The sequence below is a fragment of the Ambystoma mexicanum genome, chromosome 6q (assembly GCF_040938575.1).
Source record: "Ambystoma mexicanum isolate Mex_15411 chromosome 6q, UKY_AmexF1_1, whole genome shotgun sequence".
NCBI lineage: Eukaryota > Metazoa > Chordata > Amphibia > Caudata > Ambystomatidae > Ambystoma > Ambystoma mexicanum.
This window is the reverse complement of record NC_090937.1, coordinates 1,454,955,366-1,454,983,203: the sequence shown is the minus strand read 5'-3', so window position 1 is coordinate 1,454,983,203 and position 27,838 is coordinate 1,454,955,366. Positions and strand designations below refer to the sequence as shown.

The following is a 27,838-nucleotide window of genomic DNA, read 5'->3' as shown; positions in this document are numbered from 1 at the left end:
ATGTCAAGTCTTGGCACAACAGATCGCCATTGCAGCAGTTTTTTTGTTTCCTTAAAAGTATTTCAAAGTGGATGGACAATAAAGATGTTGAGGGTCATTTGATTTGTTTAAGGAGGTCAAACAAATAGATCCTTAGTATTTATAAAAGAAAAATCACAACTGCTAGCAAAAGCAGTGTTAGAGAGCATAATTGTACACAGCTACTATTTTACGAATAATTGACTGTAACATAGAGTGCATTATTGTAACAGGAGAAAAGACCTAACTTCTGTGAATGCGACTCTACTGAAATAGATCTACTAGACGTGGTTGAATGCGAAGGGGATTCGGAAGGCAGATCTATGTAGAATAAAGATGCAATGCTTCTGTGTTGCACTGGCTCAGTATGCATATTTTAGGATGTACTTGTTCGTAGAAGCATTTGCTTTGTCATCATCATACTTACAGATTACCATATCGTCAAAGAAATGAATGATCGTTGCGTTGCAGGTCCCCTGATGCAGGTGAACTTTGTGAAATCTCGACATCTGAAGCGTTGCGTGTGCCAGGGCATGTGTGGGTGGGGGGTATCTAGCCATGGCGTGTTGTAGCACAGAAAGAAGAAAGGGCCAGCATTGGCAACAAGCACAGGGTGACCTGGAACTCAGAGGGTTACAATATGCACGGGCAAACAGAAGAGGGGCACAGAAGGCAGAACACGGCTAGCGTAATCATCTCATGTCTCACTTCCTGAACAGATACTAGAAAGAATACTCCTTTTGTGACCCTTAGCTTTTTTAGTGTTAACTAACTTGTGGTTGTGCCGGAGACTTCTACATATTACTGACTGTTCTAGCACAGTTCTGTCTTTGCCTTGCTCCCTTAGGAAGGGCAGGATGCACCAGACGACTAGTATTTCCTATGAGAATAAAATGCCCTCTGTGTTAGACTTAATACACATATTCATTCAGTGAAAAAACCTTACTAAAGGAACACTACGATTGCGAATCAACAAAACAAAAACACGCACATTCATGGTTCCCAAAGCAACAAACCTATCAGAACCATAAGTAAGTCACTAAACATGCCCTGCTCATAACTTCTCTCACTGCATTGCTTTCCGCAATAGAGCGTTACAAGATTCTTTACACTTTATTTGGTCTTAGTTTTGGATTTGCCCTCAAACTCATTTAAATGTTGCCATACGCACACTTTTTTGACATTTGCATTTATTAAGAGGAACATTGTGCTTCCAACAGAAGAACATATATATATGTTACATATAGCGAACAGAGCAGTCCTCATACCAGGTGTCTTATATCATGAAATTACATAAATTAGCCGAAAAGTAGAAAGGTTGAGAGCGCTGCTGGAGAAAAGGGCGCAAGCAAAGAAGTAGCAAGAGATTAGGGATGATATATAAAGTGGGCTTATCCATGAATTGATTTCAAGCAAAAAGTAGGAATTCAAAGAGAGAGCGTTTGCGCATAAAAGGCCAACTAACATGGAAACGGTGGGGCGAAGCGTAGAAGGTTATAAAGAGTGTGCGTAGCAAAGTTGAAGATTTTGTCAAGGTATAAGAAGGAATACAGAGGGAGTTCCAGTAGAAGGCAGGAACAACACAGTACAAGATGAAGATTAGAGATTTGGCTGAGAGAGAACGGGGGAAGGGGCACATTTTTCAAAGGTTTAGTAGATTGAGTATGTCCGTGGTGGCAATCAATGTTATATATTTCTGGAGCATGAGGTTGTTATCAAAGAGGAGACCAATGTTACAAGAATGGGAGAAAAAGTCATCAGAGGCTAACGAAATGGATGAGTGGGAAAAGAGAAGGCACATTGTGTTCAGGCAGATAAATAAATATAATTCGGTTTTAGATGACATAAGCAGGAGACAGGAGGCAGAGAAAGGTCATCAAGTGAACCGATGACTGAGAGAAATGAAGACATTTTCCAAGAGAGCAAAGGGGAAAACACTGGAATTGAGGGAAGTAACTGGGTATCATCAGCAAATAGATGGTAGGAGAGTACAAAAGAGGACCTTAGCTTACCTACGTTCGAGGTCTAAAGCCTAAAGAGCAGGGGGTTCAACGACAGAGACATGCAAGTTGCCAACAAGCAGGGTATGACATCGGAGGAGAAAATGGTTCAGGATATAAAGAAGGATGATCCAGGAGATGGAGAACGATTGATATGAAAGGAAGGGGGCATTCTAGGTGAAAGGAGTGTCCTGGATTCAAGGGTAAGCGCAATGAGAGTGGTGCGGTCAACCGTTTTTTGAAAGCTACAGATCAGTTAAAGGGAATGAGAATGGGGTGAGGTTTGTGTAGTGAGCAAGTTAGAAACGTTGGTAAGAGCAGTATCGATTAAATGGTGGCTGGAAAATGCTGTTTAGAATGGGTTTAAGAGGTTATTAGACTCAAGATAGTTGCTGATCCTATTGTATAACACACATGCATGAATTTTAGAGTTCTTTGGGAGAAGAATCACTGTTCAATAGTTGGCAAGATTACTACTATATTCCTTTCCCGTTTTAGTTCCAAATGCACTGTAGGAACTGCAGCTACGTGCATGTATTTTGTGTTGCATGTGTGGCTTCATGGACAGTGGGTAGTTATAGCAGGGTTCACAACTCTTGCTTTTGGAACTGGTCAATTAATGGGGGTTTGTGTTTGCGCTGCAACCAAAGCATCCATTTAACAGATTTTTCACTTAATTTGAAAGGTAAAATGGCGCAGAACATCCCCTTGAGAATTATTTTTCACTGAACTTCACTGTTTCATGATTATACACCATTATACCTGCAGTGGTGGTGCCCAGTCTGCTAATGGCTGAGGGCATAGCACTACCAAGCCACCTGCCCACTGGGCATGGACTCCAGCCATGCACAGTCGGATCAGTTTGCCAGATCAGTTCAATATCGAAGCCAAGGAAGAACCGCATCTGCAGCTTCTAGTTAATAAACATGCCCAATGGCCAATTTACCTGGCGCTCCAAGGACACCCAGCCTCAATGGCCTGAAGCTATGGACAGTGACTGATTAGCCTGTAGCATGTCCTTAGTTTATATGCTGGATACTCCAATCCCCCAAAGAGGCCACCCATGACTGGCTGCAATGGGCACTGGGCATGTTGCCAGAGTTGTGCACTTAGCCATGTCTCGGATCCCACCAACCTTTGAGGACGCATAGGTCAGTGGCCATTGCCACAGCTTCAGTGGCCAAGGCCAGCACCTCTGGTCCAGTTAGATGGCCACTGGGCATGGTTTGCGATCATGCCTAGTGGCCAAGCATCTCCAGTGGAATTGATGGGTCTGTGAGCTACTACTAGTCCCCCTGACCCAGTGCAAGGGGTAAAGCATGGTCCATTAGTCTTAGTCAGGCTCAGGTACAAATTGACACTTGGCTGTGGACACCTTCCTTACCTGGGGGCTTTAAGGCCAGCCTGCAGGCCCATTTAACTGGTCAACACGCCCTACAAAAAAACCTGCATTTTTCACAGCCCTGTGACCCCCCTCAGAACACCATACCACCTTACCCACCCAGCTCCTCAAACTAGTCTGGGGTCAGGAAGAAACTATGGGACTACGATATACCACGTTTACCAAAACTTGCAGCACAGAATACACAGGACTCTAGAAAAAAGTAATTGAATACCAATGATGGCCATTTAGCTCCAGACCGATCCGATTGGCTGTTTTTCAACTAGCCACCTGGTTGCCTCCAGCTAGAGTTTTCAGACTTGTTGAATGTACATGGACACCAACCATGCAATCAGTACCCTGGAAATTGCCCTGCTGGTTGTAATAGCTTGAGCAAACCTAGGTATCCCTAACACAATTTTAGCCAGAATGAGAACAAACTACTGAACAGATTTGCACCAAACCACAAAACGTTTGAGAGGCAGGCCTGATGGTTATGTGAAGGTTTGGCACTAACAGGTTCATCAGCTTGGGCTGGAGTTGAGAGCAAAAATGGTTTTATGTGAAAGATATGGGAAACCCAAGTTATGAACCTCTTACAAATGTACACACCGCCTTAAGGGTATTGCATGTCATTTTCCAAAGCAATTCAGGTGGTTCTATAGTTTTGGAGAATATTTGTGAATATTCATCAAACAATATCAAAGTTATATGCATCTCTAAAAGTGGTCTTCCTGTGAGAATCCAAATGAACCATAACTACATGGTCGCCATCTCCCATTTCATTTTAGCATTAACTCTTCCCTTATATGCTTTCCAGAGAACACCAATTAAACCCTTGCACAATCCAAGAATAAGTGAAAATACAAAGTTGTTTTTATGTTTCACAAACATCATGAGAGTTCCAGGCTGGAGAGATGGAAGATCCACGACTGCCTTCGCAATTTTAGTTAGTTAAGAGACAGTTGAGATGAATAAGTTCAAGCAACAAATCCTCTGAAATTCACGCACACATATATGTGTGTCTGACTCGTTGTATATTACTGTGAAAGAGGTGAAAGTTGCTCTGGGTACTTTGAAAAGTGGTAAGGCTGCTGGACCCGACCGAATACCGATTGATCTATTGAAAAATGAGGTGTTAGTCTGGGCTGTAAAGTTTTTAATGCTATTCTTGCCCTAGGGATAGAGCCCGATTCTTGGAGCAAAGCGGTGATTATCCCAATCTATTAAAAAAAGGAGGTAGGGACAACCCTTCCAATTACCGACCCATTTCCCTTTTAGATGGTGTTGTTAAGTTATTTGGCAAGATTATACTGAACCATCTCCAAGATTGGGTGGACAAAAATAATATAATCAGCGCTTCAGGCAGGGTTCAAGAACAACAGAGGCACGCTGGATCAGAGTTTAATACTTTTTTTGCTAATTTTAAAATACACTATTTTGTGGAAAATGAATTTGTATGTGGTATTTTAGAATTAAAAACTGCATTCGACTCTGTTTAAAGGTTGACACTGTGGCAGAAATTTCTAAACACCTGCCCCCCCTCCCCTTAGCTGGATTTCTATAATGATTCAGTTATATTCAGACACAAATCAATGAGTTCGATACGAGCTAGGTGGTGAGCTGACTAATCAGTTTGATTTAACTACGGGAGATAGATAGGGTTGTGTCTTGGCCCCACTTCTTTTAAATATTTATATTCAGGGGATAATCGATGTCTTACTGAATGGGTGCCAAGACTGCTTGAAATTGGCTTCTGGTAAATATCAGCCCTATATTAGGTGGATGATGCGGTTTTGATAGCAACAACTCGGCAGGATCTAGAGAAATCTCTATCAATTTATTTTGCCCAAATGTAAGGAGCTAAGACTTAATTTGAATATCGGTAAAACTAAGTTGATGGTGTTTAGTCCACATTACTCAAAGCATAAATCAATCTGGTTGAACGCGAATGGTTTCCAATTGAGCAGGTTAACCATTTTGATTAACTTGGAGTAAGGTTCCAGGAGTATCCCGGTTGGGTTGCCCAGATTGATAAAGAAGTAATTAATCTGGAAAAGTTAAGTGGGGCCATTAAGTGCTATTTCCTCCGTCATGGAAGTGGAGCGCTGTCCCCGGCTCTCGACCTATATAGCAATCAGGTTTAACCAGCTGTTATGTATGGGTCAGAGCTTTGGAGTTACACCAATGTGAGACAGTTGAACATCAAAGAAAACACATTTTTAAAGTAATTGCTGTTACTCCCTTTGAGTGATCCTTCAGCAACCACTCATTTGAAGTATGAAACCATCCATATAGTTGCACATACCATGTTTAGTTCTGTTTTTTTATGGATGAGAGATTTGTATCAACCAGGCCTTGAAAAATGTAGGGATGCGTTGTTACATATTATGTCCTTGGGCGAAGGGAAGAGCCCTCAATGGTTTTCTCACATCAAAAATATGCTTTTTGTCTTGGGTGCACTTGAGTTGTGTGATAATCCCAGGGGCAGTAGTCATATAGTTCTGAGTAATGTAAAAACGACAGCCAAGCTGAGAGCCTGTAAGCAACCTCTGGCAGATGCTGCCAAGGGTAGACTTGGTATTGATTCTCTCACCCACAACAGAGAGCTTGGATTTAAGCAATAGACACAATTTCAACCCTGTTTGAAAGATCTTTGTAATTGTGCTTGAGACTGGGTATCTTTCCAGTTGCTTCTTTACCCAATGTGTGGGATAGCCAAAGAAACAGTGCTGCACTTTTACCTGATATGTGTCAAGACCTTGGGGTTAAGGTGAATGTATTTGGAACCGATTTTAAGGATTGTTGGGATTCGCACCTCAAACTCTGCTATGACTTTTTGTAACACAATGTTTGCTTCCTCATGTGGTATTTGCAACTGCTGGATACAGCAATAGGGCGGGACTGCTGAGAAAGAAGTTCCTGAATTTGTTATTTTATTGATTTCATCTTTCAAGGCTGCAACCTTTGCTCTCCTTGTTTTTTAAAATGTTGTAGCTCTGTGTGATGTTTTAACCTTTCTTCAAAATTCTATTTTTTTATCACTTGGCCTCATTGTATCGCATGTTTTATCTCAATTTGGTGCTCTATTCCAACTTAATGGTTTATACGGAATAAAAGAATTTTGACTGACAAAATATATATCCATACAGAGAGAGATTGCTCCTCCCTTTCATATGCAAGATAGTACCGAATTGAAGATAAACCTGTGAGGGCCTCTATGGTTTGTAGGTATGTGTGGCTTATAACATGTTAATTATGGAGCAAAAACTGTCCTACTCCAGTGAGACATGCCTGCCTGTAATCTACATTCACAAGTGGAAGATTCAAAGAAGCACAACCATGTTAAACCACACGGTTGAAGGGATCTTGAATTAACACCTGAGTAGAACTGTATAATACATAATACGTAAAAGATAAACACTGCACATATTTCCTTATTAAAGTCTACTCATGACATCCCAATTAACTTGTGATATGAAAATGTTAATCACCAGCCCTCTATAATTATTTACTACATTTGGTATCTGATGTCATAATACCTGCTGCAGCACAGTATTAAAAGCCGTTTCCTGCACCAATGAATTAAACACTGTTTTACTGACTTATCCTCAATTCAAATAAATATGCTGTACATGTTTTTGCTTTATTATTTCCAATTTTACTTCCACCTGGAGGATCACTTCTATTAGAGGTAGCATGACACAACGCACTGGAGATCTATGGTCAACATGTATTACACAGAATAAAGACCACCCCGACTTATCTGTTCAACCTTGTCTATCAAGTGTCACGGAATTCCTCAGGGACTTGCCATATCCTTTTACAGAATGGTAGAGCCTACTGTATTCCATACTTTGCGCATCAAAGCCAAGTACTTTCACCTTAGTACTCAGCTGTGTTAAACAACATGTTCTAGTCACACAAAAGGCACACTTCTCACATCAATAAGTGCATTCATAAGCATGAACAACTGTCCTACGAAAAACGGGCTAATTTTTTCCATTGAACAATGCATCAATACATTCAACAGTACCTAAGTCTCCTGCAGATTTAGTGTCAATGTTGTCAAAACCACTGCCAATTCGAACAATTATTCGTAGTGCTTTGAATTTCTCGAGGTCTTCACGTGTCAGGGTGATGGTATGATACATGAGGGCACCCACTGCTTCATTTAGTACCTAGAATAAAAAATAAAAACGTGTTCATAGGGAATTTTGCATGTGTATCACATTTGTTAATGTTTTAGATAATGTTTCAGGCGGGTGAAATCATAGTGTAGCAGGTTGATTTAGGTAGAGGTTATAAAACCTGAGCACTTACGATCTATGCGTAGGTTTTCAGGATGTTGAAAACTGCAGACACCTGAATACACCAACATGTAACCAAGCATGCACATGCAAGAAAATTAATCCCAAAGCGTGCAAGCCTAGCAAAAAGGAGAGGACAACGATAACCTATTACGGCAACAGGTACATTCCCAGAATTTTTGAGTGTCCCACAATGCATTGACCACCACCTTCCAGTCTTTATGGAAGTAGATGCTCCATACCAGAGGGCATCCAAATGGACCACAACTATCATACAGACCCCCCAAAAAAGTGCAACGGCTGTGGTGTTTGAATCGCCTTTAGACCTGGAAAACAAACCAGTTGATTTATTCAAAAACATTTCCCTGCTAGTTTTGTAAACCAACAACTATTTTGATGTTTCGGCCACTTTCGAGCACTGAAGGGTGCCAGGGAGTGGGGTTTGAACTTCGGCTAGGCCTTAACAGCCATGCAAGTTGGCATACGTGCATATCATGTGTCAGTTCTCAGTGAGAGAGATGCTGATGTGTTCCAAGGCTGCGTGAAAGGTTCTGTTGAAGGCACTTAAGCATAATAGGGCTTATGGGTAACATTTCAGTAGAAAATATGACGAATCCCAGAGCCTCGTCAATGCTTCAGATGGTGGAGCCCCTTTCCATGAGGCCGCTACCCGAGAATCACCCTGGGGGTGGTGCTCAGTGGGAAGACCTCATGGGGAGGACGGATCTCATTGTGAGCAGTGGTGAACCTGGGAGAACACAGTATCGTCTTAACTCACCCACCTTCCCTCAAAGCCTCTTCCATTCCCCAATTCCTAATGTCCGCATGTGCTTTGGCAAGACATCTCAGATAGAAACCAGTGGGACGAGGAAGAGGCAACGAGTAATGAGAATCACCAACCTGAACCCTGGCATATGCTCTAGCCTTTGCACAACGTGATTGGCCAACTGTCATTTAAAGACATCGAGGGAACAGAGCAATGGTGTCTACCATCTCCGCTCGATGCGCACCGCGAGTGTGGCAGAAGCCATACAGAGACACAGAGAAGAGAAGCTGACGGCGTCCCGGAGCGAAGCAGACCAACAGAAGGCACAGGAAGTGGGAAGCAAATCGAAGAGGAAAAAACCTACCCGCTGGGAACTGGAGCTGCCACGCTGTCCACAAAACACTGGCAGACTGCAGGGGAAGCCCGTGAGTGACTGGGAGAGGCCCCACTGCTACTGAAAGACCACAAAGCCTGTGGGAGACCAGCAAACCATTGGAGACAGACATCCAAGGCCCAACAGGTATCAGGGTGGCTAGTCTGGCGGTTGGGGAGACCCCGTGGGGAGGACGGACCTCATTGTGAGCAGTGGTGAACCTGGGAGAACACAGTATAGTCTTAACCCACCCACCTTCCCTCAAAGCCTCTTCCATTCCCCAATTCCTAATGTCCCCATGTGCTTTGGCAAGACATCTCAGATAGAAACCAGTGGGACGAGGAAGAGGCAACGAGTAATGAGGATAATCAACCTGAACCCTGGCATATGCTCTAGCCTTTGCACAACGTGATTGGCCAACTGTCATTTAAAGACATCAAGGCAACAGAACAATGGTGTCTACCATCTCCGCTCGATGCGCACCGCGAGTGTGGCAGAAGCCATACAGAGACACAGAGAAGAGAAGCTGACAGCGTCCCGGAGCGAAGCAGACCAACAGAAGGCACAGGAAGTGGGAAGCAAATCGAAGAGGAAAAAACCTACCCGCTGGGAACTGGAGCTGCCACGCTGTCCATAAAACACTGGCAGACTGCAGGGGAAGCCTGTGAGTGACTGGGAGAGGCCCCACTGCTACTGAAAGACCACAAAGCCTGTGGGAGACCAGCAAAACATTGGAGACAGACATCCAAGGCCCAACAGGTATCAGGGTGGCTAGTCTGGCGGTTGGGGAGACCCCGAGTGCGTGTGGGACAGGAAACAATGTAAAGGAGAAATACTGACTGGGAAAGGGGTCTGGGACCCACATCAGAAGGACTTATCCTCACTGGCAGACATAAGCGATACACACAGACCTTGGCAGGAGAGTAAACCAAGGCTGTTGGCAGAAGTGAAGAGAACAGTGGAAATAACCTAGAGAAAATGGGTCTAGGACCTCTATCAGAACAGCATACCCTGACTAATAGTAAGGTTGAGCACATGCTTTGGGGAAACGCACAAGGTTCACAGACCTTGGCAGGAGAGTAAACCAGAGCTGTGGAACAGAAAGAGAAATTGGATGATAATGACATTGTGAGCAGACCATCGAAGGGGGTCTGGAACCTTTGTTGGGGAAGTGCCCCCCAAGTGCTACCAAAGAGAAATACAAAGTTTGCATATGTGACTGACACCCTGCGACCTTGGAAGGAGAGCAAGCCAAAGCTGTTGGTGAAAGTGAAACCAGAGAAACCGGTTTGGGAAATCAAGAGCTTGGTTTACTGCACTTGGCAGAGGAGTGGGCCAAGAGGAGGGGTACTGACAATAGGGTCTGAGGCTTGCAGTAACTGAGAAAGAGAAAACACAGCGCAGCTTGGGAGAACACCAGGCTGTTTTACATTGTGGCAATACCTAGGAGGTTGGCTCTGCCCTAGGAAACAAACTTGAATAACCTTGGAAAGACTTTGGGGAAATTGAGCCAGACCCTTGAGTTTTGTGGACTCTTATTTACTTTCTGCACCTTTCAGAACTTTTCTGTTTTGTCTACAAGGTCGGGCTGCAGGTCGCCAGTCAAGAGACATTTTTTCTTTTTCACCTTTTCTTAAGTTTAGATGTGATGGATAGGTTAGGATTTGGACACAGGACGGTGAAGTTTAATTTGGACATTGTGACACAGACAGGTTCACTAGTTCATTTTGTTGAGGAAGGCAAACCCCATCTTATAAGTAGGGAAAGTTAGGATTTCCTCCAACCCCCCCTTTTTTTAGAATAAAGGTCTTCGATAATCAACATGCCACCTTTGTTTCCGTCTCTTACACCTACCACCTCACAAATACCACTGTCATTTTACAGCCAATGTTGGAGGGCCATAACAGATGTCACGGGTCCAAGACAAAGCTGAGGGTGCATAATGAGGATAAAGGATAATAACTTCTGTTATAGCCCTCCCTCACCTGGTCTGCAACACTATTGTTACCCTAGATACGCTGAGATAGGGACAGTTGGATAAGGTGTTTGGGACCTTGTATTCAGTATCTCCAAGGAGAAGTTTGACTAAGAGAAAGACCAAGCAATCATGCAAAACATTGGAAGAGGCAACTATTCTTGTTCAAGTGTAGGGCCCTCTTCTGGCCCGTTGGTTACACTGGCCCACCAACATTGCAACGTCATAATTAAGCTATAATGAAATTGGTGTCTCTACTTGGTGGTAAACCTGTGGTAACTGCCGTCATACAAGTACTTGCATCTTGTATTAAGGTATTGCTGTTTGAATTTATATAAAAATCCCTTTTTTATAAAATTCCTCCCCTATTGGCGTCATACAACAGCATGAGGAACTGCTTATGTTCCTTGGGGTCCCACTACATGTTGCTCCCAAGTGTCCCACTGTCATTCATGCTCTGCTCCGATTTTGCTGCTAGGTGTTTCACTGTAATTTGAAGCCTCTAGTCCATTTTCAGTGCAGTGTGCAACCTATAAAAAAGGAGTAGCAGCAAATAGGTAAGTAGGGTTGGCCAAAGAGGTATAGTGGCCATGGTCAAGGGCACAGGGGGAAATGGTGTAGTGTACATTCGGGAGAGAGGCTGGTGACAAAAGAGGTGCAGAAGGTGGGAATGAGCGGTGGACTGTGTTTCGGCTTAAAGCCTGAATTGCGAAGCCAGGAATGGCATTTTTTTTTTTTTAACTGGGGGAAATGTTTATTTTATTTATATACAGAAAGAACAATGCTCTTTTGATCACAAAACAACGAACAATAGATAATAAATCAGATTTGACGGGAAGCATTGAGCTTCTTACAATGGGGTGAGTTTGGGGGACCAGTTTGTGGAGGGGAGTAAATGGAACAGTCACCGGGGACAATTGTAAGGGAGTCATTGTATCAACAGTAAAACAGACACAAATGACCACAGTTCAAGGGTGTTTATTGAACTTTCGTAAGAGTTTGAAAAACCTAAATCTACAGATGGGAGCCAGCTACGACCATCAAATAATAATAATGCAGTCCTAGTGAAGTCGTGTCAAAATAAAAGGACCTATGCTAAAAAAAACTATTGGCAATCCTTACCGCTAATTTACAAATAGTCTGAGGTAGTGTTCAGGAAAAAGAAAGAAATCGGGGCCTTCTGCACCCAGGCCTCTTGATGCAGAGGGCCTGATGTACAAAAAACAAGATGTTCACCCTGGAACCCCCTCCGCCGGGCTTAGATCTCTTTAAAAAAAAAACAAGATTTCAAGATTGGATCCCCCTCTTCCGGGCTCAGATCCCCTTTTTACAAAGTTCAGGGAATACACAGTTTTTCTGGGTGACTCACATTTCACCCCCGATCTCCCTCAGCCGGGCTCAGATCCCTTTCTTTTACCCAACTAGTCTCCCTCAGCTGGGCTCGGATCAATTGCAGTGTACATTAAATCATCGAAGACTTTCAAATGTGCACAGGGTTTAGTTTGACCCGTTGCAGGAACACTTCGATCTTAAGATTCTCTTTTCTCAGACTTAGCATCAGTTGGATACCTAACAGAGACTTCCGAATGAGCATGCATGTGGCGCCAGACCACTCTATCTACGGTATCTTTTTGTTGCCTCCCAATAGGTTCAATCACACCTAAGGTTCCCAATTATATTCACGTCACTCATCACATACATCTTGCACACTGTTCTCCTTAGATATCTTCAAATAATGTTGCTGCTTGCAACCTTGGTTCAAAACACAGGCTGGTTTGGTATCAGTATCTCCGACTCACTGGCTGTGCTGTCTTTACTGACACTGCTTAGTTGTAGGAGCCCTGGCCATATCACGGCGGCAATCGCTTCTCCCCGCCTTGGTTATCGACCCAGGAGAGCCCCGGATTCCTCCCACACACTGTGCAGGTTTGATCAGCTTTCGCTCTTGGTCTGAGGTTTCTTCATTTCCAAGGCTCATGAAAGTAACGGTCTTTAGAGGTCAAGGGCATTTCCTTGTAACCCTCTATGGTCTCGCTGTCCCACCTCTACTCCTCGAAGACCCCTCTGCAAGGTGATCCTCCATCACTGGTCCACCCCCAGGAAATGGATCCAAAAGCGATGGCCATGTCTGGTCACCTGGATGACAGATCCCCGGGCACTAGAGAGTGAGACACCTTCAGGTTTCTCGCACAATACATAGGTGGACATACATAGATTAAGGACAACCAACATTGGACTGAGGCGAGGAGAAAATGTTAGCTAGCAGGCAGATGAGAGGTAGGTTAAGAGGGTAACTCAGAGGCCAGGAGATAGGCTTTTAGTTTGGTTTTGAACAAATATTTATGGACTCTTTCTCAGATATCTGGGGAAGAGAACTCCATGCAAGTGAAGCAAGAAGACAGAAACAGAAGCGAGAGGAAACACATGGAGGGCGAGGAGCCACAAAGGTAGTCGAGGAGGCAGAGTGGAGATTATGAGAATGCTTATAGAGGAGGATAGATACAGTGTTGCCTTACCGTGGATAGATTTGTGAACCAGGAGAAGACATTTAAATCTCTCACTGTTTTGTATCATCAGTCATCCAGTCTGGTGACGGTATGAGAAAGTAGATGTGAAGTGAGGGAGTTCAAAGAAAGTCCTGGTAGCAAAGCTAATTATCTTGTCGCAAGGACAGAAAGCATAGTTGGGGAGACAATAGAGGATGATGGCACAGTAGTCCAGTTTAGAGAAGACAAGGGTGGTTAAGATATGCTTGGTGGTGTTGAAAGGAGAGAGGTGCCTGAATTTCCCTAATATTTTGGAGATTGAAAGCGAGCCTCTGTTCCAGTTTTGGAAATGAAAGGATAGAAGGTGTGAGAAGGGTCATAGATGACACTGACGTTTCTAGCTGAAGAAGAGTAGGGGAGTGTCAGATGTGAACTGGACAGGCAGAGGAAGAGATGAGAGATAGCTTTAGGCAGGGAAGACCTCTATTTTGGTAGAGTTTAACATCAGAGAGCGCAATGGTAGAGAGACAGTTGGACATTTTGATAGAGAGATCCGAGGAGAGTTCAGGAAAACAGAAGAAGATTTGGCAGTTGTCTGCAAAGAGTTGGTATAAGAGTTGGTACGAGAACCCAAAGGAGGAGATTAGTGCCCCAAGAGCAGAACTATAGAGTGTAAAACAGAGCAGACCCAAGACAGAGATTGTTGAACACCAACAGTTAGAGGAGTGAGTTTAAAGGTGTTGTTACTCCGGGAAATAGAGAATTGGCGAGGTGCAAGGTAGGAGTCAATTCAGGCAAGGGCTCCCTCTGCTCTGTGTTCACAGGTCTTCGGTGCTTGTGGCTCCTCACGGTTGGGTAGATAGCCTCCTCTGGTTCTCTGCTGCTCACGCCACAAATGAATGGAGCCTCCTCTGCTCCAGAGAGGTTCAGGTGCGAGGCAGCCACCAGGAACCTCTAAAGAGGGAACACTTGCCTCACCGCAACTGCTTCCCGCTGTGCAAACTCTACACAATGAAATTGTGTCAGGCAAGCGTCTCTTCCTCATGGTTCCTGCTGCGCGATCTCTGCAGTAGGGAGAGTCAAAGGCAAAGACTCTCTCAGGATCCGCCACAGCTTTTGGCGTTTCAGTGATCCCAGTGTCTTCTCTCGCCTCAGGCCTTCCTCTCAGCTGCAACCACGGCTGGAGCAGCTTCTTTTTCCTCCGCTGCTTTGCTTCTATTCAGGTGTAGGTCATTTACACTAATTGAGAGATCACTCCCACAGTAGTGTTTCTCTGTATCCCTCTTCCTCGTCCCAGTACTGAGGGAATTGTGGGACTTGAAGTCCCTGGCAACAAAGTCAGATTTTCTAACTCTTTCTATTTGGCAATAAGCCATTAAAAGACTAGGGCTTTGGGGAAAGTTAAACAGGGGAATCTCCTTGTTTCCTCCCACAGAACACAACCCCCAGCGTTGGGATCAGGAACCGTCTGCCTTCCCCTGGAAGGTCCCAGGTTGAGGTTTTGTGACGAATCATTACGAATTTAGCACAGACATCTTAGGAAGCATACTAGCCACTAGCGCAGGTTGATGTTTTACTTCTCTTACCGTACTCGCACTTAAAGTGGTTTTTGCTTTCTCACCTCATTAGGTTTGCTTCTATCATCCCGACAGCCTACACTTCTTGGTCTCCAGTTCCTTCAATCACCCTGGCCCAGAGCAAGATACTGTTAGTCCCTGAGCTGGGTACAAGGGATATTTCTGGCCACCATATTTATTCCTCGACCTAACAAGCTGCGATTTTCTTACAGCAGAGAAGGTATTACACATTCTGTATAGTGTCTGCCTATTCAGGGTGGGAGGGGGGTAAGGGTCTGGATGTGGGTTAGAAAATGCATACGAGAGGTGTTGCGGATGGCACTGAATAACCCTTACCCGTATTTGATCCAGTTAATTATAAGTTATTCACCGTAGTGACTAACATACTCTTAGTCCCCTTTCCTGCATTCTGCATGGGCCGTCCCTTCCAAGGGACGGGAGAGGGAACCTTTTTCACCAGAAAAAACCTTCTTCCCCTTTACATTTAGAGGTGTGCGGGGTGCGGCCTAGGCAGCATGTGTTGCCCTGACTCTGCCCTCCGGCACCAAACCTCAGTCCCAATAGACACGTCAACAATAGATTAACATTGCCTAATGACACCAGTTTTATTAGGGGGGAGGCTGGCAGGACGTATGGAGGAAAGGGGACTGTGAGTAACTTATAATACTGTTACGTCCCGTCCCCTTGCCTCCATACTGCATGGGCGATTACAACTGAGTGTAGCCCCATGGTGGAGAGGAAACACAACCTTAAGCAAACAGGTTCCTAAGAACCGCCTATCTGAAAGCCGCGTCTAACCTAGAACCGAAACCCACACATTAGTGTTTGCAGAAAGCCCACAGGATGGCCCATGTGGCCGCCCTGCTTATGACTTGCCAGGGGACATGCCGCTCGAAAGTGATGGGCGTTGCCGTGGCTCTGACCACGTGGGCGTGCATGTAGGCCAGCAGTGACTTGTGCAGTTCCTCGTAAGCTTCTTTGATGTCCGAGACCATCCAATGGGCTATGGAGGCCTTAGAGGCCCGATACCATGGTCTTCATCCGTCGAAGGTAAGAAAAAGTGCATCCGACTTGCGGAAGCCCTTGGACCTGCCCAAGTAGAATTTCAGGGCTCGCCTGACATCCAGGCACTGCAGAACTCTCTGTGCCTCGTCTTTGGGCTCAGCAAAAAACGTAGGTAGCACTATTTCTTTTTCAGCTGGAATGCGGAAGGCACCTTGGGAAAGAATGCTGGGTGTGTCCGCAGGACTGCTTGATCCTTGTGAAATGTAGTATATGGCTCTGAGGCGACCAGCGCCTGGATATCGCTGATTCTGCAAGCCGAGGTGAGGCCGACTAGCAGGGCCGTCTTAATGTTGACCAGCTTGAGGTCTGCGGATGCCATTGGTTCAAATGGTTTGTGAGCCAGGGCACCCAGCACTATGTTGAGGTCCCACACAGGGTGTGGCCTCTTGATGGGCGGGTAGAGCCTGGCGAGGCTCGTCAAATGTTTGACAATCGGGTTGAAAGAGGAAATAATCTCATCCTCAGAGTTTCTGTAAGCCTTGAGGGCTGCCAAATAAGTGCTGCAAGTGCCTACTTGCAAGCCTGAGTGGGCGAGGTGCGCAGAGAAGGAGAGCACGTCGTCCAAGCTACATGCCAGGGGGTTGATACCCTTAGAGTCTGCCCAGTGGCAGAACCTGGTCCACTTGCTCCTATACTGGACCCTGGTAGACTTGCTCATGGCGCCCGGAAAAATCTCTAGGTTGGCCTGGGAAAGGCTGATGTGAGCTAGCGTGACCTGTTCAGGAACCACGCTGTGAGGACTAGTTTCTGTGGCACGGGGTGGATGACCCTGCACCCCTGCTGTGCCAGAAGATGTGCTGGGCCCGTCGGAAGGCGAATGGGCGGCAGCTCCGGGAGGCTGAACAGCTCCGAGAACCATAGCCTGGCCGGCCACCACAGCGCTATTAGAATGATGCTGAGGTGGCGAGATTCCTCGATCTTGCATATCACCCTGTGTATCAGTGGTGTGGGAGGGAAGGCGTATGCCCTCTTTCCGTCCCACCGAACCTGGAAAGCTTTGCCCAGGAAGCCCGGGCCCTGACCTTGCCAGGAAGCGAACAGCTGTACTTCCTGTTGTTCCAGGAGGCAAAAAGGTCCACCTGGGGGTGTCCCCATTTGTAGAAGATTTCCTGCAGAACTAGGTAGTTCAACTGCCACTCATAGTTGTCTGCAACCAATCTGCTAAGCCTGTCTGCCTCCAGGTTGGATTCCTCCGGCAGGTGTACAGCTGTGAGGTGGATGTTGTTGTCCATGGCCCATATCCACATGCTGACTGCGAGCCTGCACAGTGGGGGGGATCTGGTACCTCCCTGCTTGTTGACATAGAACATGCTGGTCAAGTTGTCCATATGAATGAGGATGACCTTGCCCTCGATAACCGGGAGGAAGGCTCGGAGAGCCAGACAGGTGGCCTTCAGTTCCAGCCAATTGATGCCATGGACGCAGGGTGTCCAGGGTGGCCCCCCAACCCTCGAGAGAAGAGTCTGTGGTGATGGTGATCTGCGGGGTAGGTTGCCGGAAGGGCTTGCCTAGTCGAAGGTTGCAGTCCCTGGACTACCATGTGAGGTCCAGGTGAAGTGATGGAGGAACGTTGATCATCTCTGACTTAGAGCCCCTCTCCTGGTTGCAAGAGGCTGCAAAGTGCATCCTCATCCTGAGTCTCGTATGGGGGACGGCCAAGAGGACTGCTGCCATGACCCCAAGTAGGTGTTGGTACCACCAGGCCGAGGTCACTTCTCTGCTGAGGATGTGTGTGGTGGCCCTCTTGAGGGCCGTGATCTTGTCCTCCGAGGGCAAAACTCTTTTGGAGCAAGTGTGCCAAATGAGGTCCAAGAAGGTCATTCTCTGCGTGGGCTGCAGCTGGTACTTCTTAAGGTTGAGTTAAAAACCCAGCTCGTGCAGTGTGTTAATCGGAGCGTGGGAAGTATGGTGCATTGCATCCGGAGATGTCGCCCTGACGAGCCAGTCATCGAGGTACAGATAGATATTGTGGCCCTGCGAACTGAGGGTTGAATTTCATAGCACGGAGCCAGGCCATTCTTCTCATTTCCGTGGCAATCCAGATGGCACGGCCAGAGGTGTCAATGTGGGCCACAGTGGACTCCATGATGTCCTGCGCCACCATCTTGGCCTCTGCCAATCCCTCCTTGAATTGTGATTGGCTCTGAGCCGGAAGCTCTGGGAGCAAATGCGCAATTCCCTGCCAGAGCCTCTGGCTAATGGCTGCCAGCATGGCATCTGCATTGGCTTGACGAAGGTGCAAAGACATGTTGGAATACAGCTTCTTCCCGTAGGCCTCCAGGATCTTCTCCTCCTTGCCTAGCAGCGCCACGTAGGAAGAGGCCGAGGATGACTAAGGCTTGGAGTATAGTAATGCTGCAACTATCACTGAAGAGTGTGGCTGAGGGTGGACTGATAGCAAGAGTGTATCCCCCTCCATCTGCCTGTATTTGGGGTCCAGGCGTCGATTGACCGGCTGGACTGAGTGGGGCATGAGCCAGTCCTTTTTGGCCAATGCGACTATGTCCTTCTGCATCGGGATCCCCGTTCTCGCCGTGGGACGTAGCGTGAGGACTTCGGTGAGGACCCCCTCTGATTGTTGCTCGACCTCGGGTTGAGAAAGGCCCAAGTACTCTGCCAGCCCTGCAAGACATTCATGGAAGGCCTTGGCTGATGATGGTGTGTCGGGGGCCTCCTCCTCATCTGTGTCTACCAGAGGGTCCGGTTGGTCCGGCACCGGTGGAGAGGTGCTGGGCACCGAAGGCTGGGGTGTGGAGACCGGAGCCAGAGGCTGCAGCGGAGGCTGGTACGGAACTGTCTGCCCTATCGGTTGGGGGGCCGGAGCAGGCGGTGGAGGCTGAACAGGGGCAAGGGGTGCCTGTACTGGGGCCTGCAGCGTCCTGATGGCGCCCCTAAGGATGACCCCATCCGAGGAGATTTCGCAGAACCTGTTCTCGCAGGCCAGAGAGGTGGTAGGCGATATTGACTGGGTACCGAGCGGCTGCTGGAGACATTGCATGCCCTGCCCATATGGGCACAGCAGGAACCTGCCTTGCGCAAAGGAAGGGTAAGCTGTAGGCCACATACCTGGTTGACACCAGTCCCACCTTGACACACGTTCCTCCATCTGCTGCCTTCCTTGGAGCAGTGTCGGCCGGATGTCTGGATTTTCTGACGCGGCAGACATTTTGTCAAGCTGCCTTCCACGTATCTGCGTCGTGCTGCTCGGCTCACTGGGCCCACCCTGTCCAGGACTCTTGAGTCTGGATCATGGGGCCTACCCTGTTCCTCAGGCCGAGGTCTGGTAGGCGTTTTGCCCTCGGCGGATCTGCCGGTAGAACTGTGCATAGACGCCCCCTCGGACATGTTGCCGGTACTAGGGCGTAGCCCCTCAGGTAAAGACCTGGTAAAAGAACCTTCCGGTCCCTAAGCACTGTCACCGGGAGGATCCACTGACCCTCGGCCTGGCGGCCGGTAGCTGGTTCAGCCTCGGTACTTGTGCCGGTACGAGGACCTAGGCGGTCCCTCCCCCGTGGGCGAGCCCTTGGGAAGGAGTCTCCCTTCCAGGGTGCAATGGAAAAAAGCGGCCTGGTTCGATGGAAGAGTGATCTCTGGAAGAGCTCCCTCCACCTGGCTAGAATGTTCTTCAGAGAGCTCTAGGAAAGCATGTTGCACGCGGTACAAGCTTGCCAACCCTGGTCTGGGCCAAGGCACCAAAGGCAGAGGGCATGGGGGTCTTTAGTCGGGAAGAGCTTGTTGCAGGATGGACACCTGCTGAACCCTGTAGAAGTCGACATGCGTCGGGGAGGAGCGCGACGCCTGAGGACCGAGTACATGATAAAAAGACAAAAAGACAGAAGAGAAGAAGCAATCGTGCGTGGAATTACATGGCCAAAGCCAAACCCAGGAGCGATGGTGAATTCGACCCATTCCGATTGACGCGGAAAAGGGTACTGAGGAGTGGCGCTGGAGGGCGAAGTCAGGGTAGCGCATGCTCCCTGGGCCGCACCCCAGCGCGCCTCTAATTTTAAAGGGGAAGAAGGTTTTTTCTGGTGAAAAATGTTCTGATTACCGTCCCTTGGAAGGGACGCCCCATGCAGTATGGAAGAAAGGAGACGGAACGTAAGAGTAAAGGGTTTTATTAAACTTTTGTGGTCCCTAAAGCCATCCTCTCGCTCCACTTTCGTGGTATTCCCTCCCCAACCCAGGCTTCCGTAACTCCCTGTTAGTGCTTCTGAATGGTATCCCCGACTGTCTAATTCCTATGTTTGATTATGGATGGTTATCTGAGAGATGGCTATCTAAACTCCCATAGTGACTTCCTAACTCTCTGTACACTATCCAGATGATAGTTCTAAATAGGAAATTTGGATAGGGCCTTGTATGTATGTATAAAAATGTATAGAGTGCTGCAAAGACCCGACGGCATCAAGGCATTGAAGGCAGCCAGCCACCAGAGAGAAAGGAAGAAAGGCAGCCCGGATAAAAACAGACAGGTGTTTAGCATTTTACGATAAATAGATAGGGCCTAGATGCTCCTAACGTGCAGGGGGAGAGCATTCCATAAGGCCGGGGCCAACACAAAGAAAGATCTGCCCCCCTGCACGAGAACGTCGAAATCGGGGACGGTCAGCAAAAGATGGTTGGCCGAACGAAGATCTCTCTTGGGTTGATGAAGAGACAACTCCGACTGAAGGAACTTAGCACCCCTGGAGTGGATGGCACGGTGGACCAAACAAAGGACCTTGAACTTCACCCGAGTCCTGACGGGTAGCAAGTGAACGTGCTGAAGTAGGTCCTGAAAATGGGCTACTCTAGGGGAGCAGAGAGCCAAACTAGCTGCAGCATTTTGAAGGATCTGATGTTGTTGGAGCAATAACTCTGGCTGGCACAGATAGATGCCATTACAGTAGTCAATGGCACCCATAATGGCGGCAGTAACAATGTTTGCTCCTGGCTAAGTTAGGAAAGAAAGGGTGCACCTTCTTCAGAACCCTGAGTTTCACAAAGCCGCTCCGGCAGACCGAGTATATTAGCACCACTCTAGAGCCTGACATCATGATCTCAATTCCAAAACTTAACTAGAGAAGTGGGTTTGGGACAAGGTCCCAGGCAAGGGTCTTGCTTGTTGGATTTGTCTTAGTTCAATCACCCTAATGCTCACCACCTCCCACCTACTCTTTCTACCTACTCCTCCACTTACTCCTCCCTCCAATACTCTGTCATTTTGCTGTCTCACTCCTCTTACCTCTCACCTCCACTCTTTGATGTTACTTCTCCAACACCACTTTTCCACTCCTACCATTACTGCTCTCCTCCGACTACTACTCTCCTCCTCCCACTACTACTCTCCTCCTCCCACTCCCCTACACATACGCCCTCCATTCATTTAGAACCACTTCATTCACAAACACTCCCTACATTAGCTTCTATGTACCTGTCACGGAAGCACACACACTGCAGAACCACTTTCACTTTCACTCCTAAACCAATACCCCACCTGCTGCAACAATCTCCTGCACACGCCTCTGCTCCTCCCTTCTTCTTGTTGGTCTCTTAGGCCACCTTAATCTCCACCCGGAAAACATACAGTTCTGCCGGGTAGTGATGGCTCTACTCCATCCTTCACTAGTTGGAGCATGGAGCGCAGGAGCTGTTTCTTTCATTGGGCATTTTTCGATCTTATTTGTTCTTGTGTTGGTGTTTTCTGCAATTAAAGAAAAACACTGGTGAGCATTTGTATTTGGAGGTAAGGCTGGAGACAAGGGTCTGCAAAGGCACATACTAGCAGACGGGGGGCAAGAATTGGGTACTTTAGAGCTAGGGTTGCTTCTGGATTCCTCCCTGCAATTCCCACCTCTCTGAAGAAGGGGTATTAAACTACTTCTGACAAGGCCAAGGCCTCAAAGAGCAGCACTGCCTACCTCATCAAGCAAACACGTTGAAGATAGCCCGCAGGGGAGAGTGCTCAGGAGTTTGGCGCTTCCTGTCCTGGCAGCCTGACACAGCTGAGAAAGCTGCAACGTTCCAGGCCATGCCCCCTCTGTTACTTCTCTCCCGGCCTCCTAATGCAGGAGCAAGCCTGCGGGGGCAAGGGGACAAACGTTTGGCTTTCCCTGTCCTGCCAGCCCGACACAGCTGAGGAAGCTGCAAAGTTTCTAGTCACGCCCCCTCTGTTACTTATCTCCTGGTCGCCCCCCACAGTGTGAAGCCCGTGGGGAAAGGATCCAGGAGTTTTCCCGCCGAACTCCCTGCGAGACGCCAAAGGAGGAGGCTGTTCTAGTAGACAGCCAGCCTGAAAGAGAGGAGTCTGCCATCACCACCAGGGTAGGTTGCAGTCGGGTGAAAGGGGATCCCACTGAAACATTCCCATCCATCAGCCACCAGCGAAGATCGGGCCTTAGGGGCATTGGTATTGGGACCCTGTCCGACTGACATCCTGTCTCCTGATCCCAGTTGGCCACCAGGTAGAGCTGGAGGCTCCTCATCTTGAGGCAGGAGTGCTGTACAGTGAGCACAGAGGAGGCCATCAGGCCCATAATGTGCTGAAACCACCATGCTGAGGTGGTCGAGTTGGCCAGAAAGTGCCCCACTGCCTTGCATAGTGACTGGAGTCTCCAGGGCATAGGGTACACTCGCTGAATGGTAGTGTTCCAACACACCCTTAGGAAGATCAGTTCCTGAGATGGGCACAACTGTTACTTCCTCTGGTTGAGGGAGAGTCGCAGCTGATGAAGGATATCCGCCAATCTCTTGCAGGAGTGCACCAACCCATCGGGTGAACCCGCCCTCACCAGCCAGTCATACAAATAAGGGTCAGATGATCCTCCTCCAAGCAGACCTACTTATCAATGAAGACCTGGACCTCCTTGCCATTACAGAGACCTGGCTCCACCCGGCAGCAGGACCTATGCTGATGCTAGCAATCGCAGAGAACTACACCATCCTGAGACAAGACCGACCCAATTCCAGAGGAGGCGGTGTTGCCATCATTCACAAATGCAGCCTTCCAATAAGATTAGCTACCCCCACCAATGCCCCATCCTGCGAACTACTTTCAGCTAAAATCCCCATCACAAATACTCAAACCCTTAACGTCCATTTGATCTATCGCCCCCAGGTCCTTTAGGCACCTTCGATGAGGATCTTAACACTATCCTATCCACTAACTAAAAACGCCACACAGATGCTCACCCTCGGAGACTTCAATATGGGCTTTAATGACCCTGAAGACCAAGCCGCCATCACCACGTTGAACACCCTCACCGAATTAGGATTTACTCAAAGAAGCCTAAAACCTACCCATGACAAGGGCAGAATACTAGACTGGGTAGCCGACTACAATTGCCTAGCCAACGTCACTGACATCTCACCCCTAGCCTGGACTGACCACCACCTGGTATCGATTGTGTTGTCCACTACTAGACCTCCACCCATATTACCGTGCAGGGCACCACCTACTCTTACGAGAAACAAAAAGAGTATCACAGTGGAGAGACTTATCCCCAACCTACTCCCCACACTTAACTCACTCCCTGACAACTTGGACCCTGAAACCTTGGTTGAGGAATATAATAAAATCATGTCTACCTCCCTGGACTCAATTGCCCCTCTCAAACTCAGGCCAAGCAAGTCCAAAACCCACCTTAACAACTGGTACACACCTCTCCTTAAAAACTTAAGACAACAAAAAAGACACTGCGAATCTATCTGGAAAAAAGACCCATCAGTAGCCAACAAAATCAAATTCACCAAACTAGCGGCCCTGTACAAAAAATAATTCTTCCTTGCAAAACGTACCTCCTTTGAATCTCGCATCTCCCAAGCCAGCTCAAACACAAAGGAACTATTCTCGATTCTAAAAGAAGTAGAAACCCCCATAGCACCTATAGACACCTGTATAAAAGACAAGAACTGGTGTACCGACATCCAACATGCCCTAGCTAACAAAATCGCCACGCTACAAAATAAAATATCCTGTGAAAAAGCCTCCTTGAACAATCCTGCCCTGTCTAAGCCACCTGAGAAGCGGACCACAAGTGAATATTCATGATTTAACTTTACCAAAGTGACCATACTCGAAGTGGAAAAAATCATCCTGTCATTAAAGCCTTCTAACTGCCAGGGAGACTTATGCCCAGCACAGATCATAAAAGATGCTGCCCGTGACCTTACCCCATTTATCACTAAGCTAATCAACGCTTCCTTCTCCACTGGCTCCATCCCAACTAATTTAAAACAATCCTGGGTACTACCCCTACTAAAAAAAACACTCTTGACCCAGCAATACCTACTAACTATAGGCCTATAACAACGGTACCATTCCTTCTGAAAATTCTGGACAAGGTCGCCTATGTACAAATACAGAAGCACCTGGAGGATCACCACTTGCTAGGAGCCAGACAATCAGGCTCCCGACCCCAACATGGGACCGAGACAGCTCTCATCAACCTTAAAACACAGATTGATCTGCTCAAAGACAATGGTCAAGCAGCTTTACTCCTCCTCCTTGACCTATCCGCAGCATTCGACTTGGTCGATCACTCGGTCCTCTGCACCCACCTCCACACGGCTGCCCATTTCTCCCCCGAGGCCAATACATGGTTCAGATCCTTCCTTGATGGCAGAACCATGAGGGTCTTTTCGCCGACAGACGCGGCAGACCCCATACCCATCACCTGCGGTGTGCCTCAGGGTTCCTGTGTCTCCCCTACACTGTACAACATATTTACCAAGCCCCTTTTCGACGATCTGGATCATCTCGGTATCACCTACACTAATTATGCAGGTGATACCCAGATCCTCCTTCCGCTTTCTGGAGATTATGCAAAGGATTTGGCCTTGGTGAATAGGGTTTACAACATCATCCAGGCATGGATGTCCACTCACGGTCTATGCCTGAATGATGATAAAACGGAACTCATCACACTGGGCACCAAAGCTAGCCTAAAGAAACTGAGCCCGGCATACTCATCATTTATAATTGATGGTAATACCATCAGGGTTGGACACGAAGTCAAAACACTGGGCTTTTACTTGGACTCTAATTTCAATTTTAGCAGACAAATGAACTCACTAGCCTCCTCCACGTCCTATACTTGTAAATTGATCCGGACAGCCAAACCTTTTCTATCCGAGGCTAGTTGTCTGACCCTGGCCAGAGCCCTTATACTCTCCCGCTTGGACTACTGTAACGGCCTCTATCTTGGGTCCTCCAGGGCCATCACTGGCAAACTACAAACTCTCCAGAACAACGCACTCAGAGCGGCCTTGGGCATCTCAAGAAGAGACCACATTACAATACATAGCAAGCAACAAAATTGGATTCCCATCATAGACAAAATTTCCTTAAAAACTGCCTCACTAACCCATAAGTCCCTTAACAATGCGGCCCCTACCTATCTGATCAACAGATTTCATAGACTAACATCCATGAGACCGACGAGGATAGCATACAGAGACTGCCTCTCCGTCCCTTCTTACAAACGATCAACTATAGGTGGCAATAGCTTCCCAGTGAAAGCGGCCAAGCTATGGAACTCCCTACCACCCACTCTTAGAATGGACCTACCCTACCAAAACTTACGCTCAAAGCTGATGTCTTGGCTGAAGACAGCTATCATCTAGGACCTCTTGTCTCCCACCTTCACTTGGTCACTCTGGATACACAACTGTTAATTGTACATATGTTTATATTTACCGCTTATTGCTATTATTACTGTGTTCATACTTGTATATATTTTACTGTCTGTAACTAAGTCTTGCAAATTCTTGTATCTGCTGCGCCTTGTTACCCTTGGGCTTTTCGGCGCATTACAAATAATAAACAAACAAACAAACAAACAAACAAACAAGCAGAGAAGGCCTGCCACTGCGTTCATCAACTTCGTGAAGACACCAGGGGCTGGTTTCAGGCCAAAGGGCAGCACCTTGTACTGAAAGTGGTACGACATAATTGTGAAATGCAGAAACTTCAAAAGCGGTTGGTAGATGGGTACATGCAGGTACGCATCCTTGGGGTCCAGGGAACACATCCAGTCCCCTGCACAGAGAGACTCGGATGTGTGCACGGGAGTAATCATCTTAAAGCGTAAAAGACAGATTTAGAAATGACAGGTCTAGGACAAACCTCAGGCCAGCCTGGTTGTTCATGGGTACCGCAAAATAGTGCCCGGAACCCCTCTCTGAAAGAGGAAACAGTTCCAGCGCCTGCATCTCTAAGAGTGAAATGCCCTCCCGTAAAAGAGCAGGGGACCAGATCTGATGAAGAGGAGGAGAGGATGATAGAGAGAAAGAAGAGAAAGACTGAAGCCTGTGTTGACTAAGGATAGGAACCACCGGCTGTTGAAAAATCACTTCCATGTGTCCTGGAAGAGCCAAACCGCCCTCGACAGGTGAACTGTGTTCCCTGACCTTGATGTCACTGCTTCTTGGCATAAGAGGAGGAGACACCGGAGGGGGAGTGGAATAAAATGGCACAACGTCCTCTGTTGCTTCCTCCTGTTGTCGCAGGGCAACGTGTCTGGCCTCCTTGTACAGTGGCCCGGGAACCCCTTGAAGTCGGAGAAAGTGCAGGGTTTGAACTCGGTCCTGCCCTGGGACTGAGGGAAGGATTTATGTCCAGGCATTGTCAGGATGGCCAAGGACTTGGCGGTTTGAGTGGAGGTTTTCTTCCTTGTCAACTCGTCATTGGTTGATGAATGAAAAAGGTCCACGCCCTCAAAGGACAGATCCAGGATCCGCTCGTGCACGTCGGATAAAAACCTAGTGGCATGCATCCACACCGTCCTTCTCATCTCGACACTCAAGCAAAACCCTCTGCTGGCCGTGTCGATGTGGGAAACCAAAGACTATATGAGGTCATGCACAATGGCCCAGGCATCTGACAGACAGGCCTTGAAGGAAGCTTGCTTGTCCGAATGGAGAAATTCCCCGAGCCCCCGCCACAGCTTCTGGCTAGCTGCAGCCAAGAGGGCATCTGCCTTGGCTTACCGCAGAAACAGTCCTGAGATGGAATAACAGCGCTTTCTCAAAGACTCAAGGACCCTGCCCTCCTTGGGGAGGCAACTGGAGGTGGCTCCTGTGGCGAAAGACAACAAAGACTATGGTTTAGAATACAAGGATGCCACAGCAACCACAAAAGAATGCAGCTGTGGTGGGAGGCCAGGAGAATTATCTCCCCGTCCGTCAGCCTGAACCTGATGCCCAACTTCTCGTTCATCTGGGCGTTGGACATGGGATTCTCCCAGACCTTTTGCACTGCCTGCACGACATCCTTCTGGAGAGGGATGCCAGACCATATCATGGTGCGCTTACCCAAGACCTTTGCTAGCACTCCAGACTCTTGGGGGGCTTCCACAGGCAGAGGGACCCCCCCAAGAACTACACCAGGCCCTGAAGGCTCTCTTGAAAGTCTTTAAGGGATGCCTCGGGTTCCTCGTCCTGGGTGTCCGTCTCTTCATCCCGCCCTCTTTTTCACAGACCGAGGGGAGTCCGGGACATGGGACACAGTCTTGGGGTTGACCCAGGTCCAACAGCTGTTGAGGGGGAGGCGTTGGTGGAACAGGAGGAGGTGGAGTGTTTGAACAACCGGTAGGGCCTGGACCGGGGGAGGGACCAGCACTCGAACCAGCAGCGCTGGAGGAACAGGAGTACCACCCAGTGGAGGGGGCCGTGGAGGTGCCACCTGTGGGATGACCTTCCCAATGTCCTTCAGGAGCCCCTTCATCTAAGGGAACACATGTGGAAGAGGACGTGCTCGAAGAATCGGCTCTCGCAAGCCGGCGGGTCAATGAGGTTTTGGGCAGCCGCTCCTGGTCAAAGCACAGAGTTGTCTGTGTGTATCCGTAAGGCTGTGATGGGTAGATGTACCCCTGAGGGAACCAGAAGCATGTACCGTACTATCCGC

The 27,838-nt window shown here is 47.7% G+C and overlaps 1 protein-coding gene across 6 annotated transcripts in view; it reads right to left on the bottom strand.

Moving 5' to 3' along the window:
- Nucleotides 1–27,838, bottom strand: part of CTBP1 (C-terminal binding protein 1) — a 1,060,098-nt gene that overhangs the window by 657,328 nt on the left and 374,932 nt on the right. For all 6 annotated transcript variants that reach the window (XM_069632161.1, XM_069632164.1, XM_069632166.1 and 3 more), the window contains exon 3: nt 7,436–7,580. In XM_069632161.1, coding sequence (XP_069488262.1) covers nt 7,436–7,580 — 145 coding nt within the window. The remainder of the gene's footprint in view (nt 1–7,435; nt 7,581–27,838) is intronic.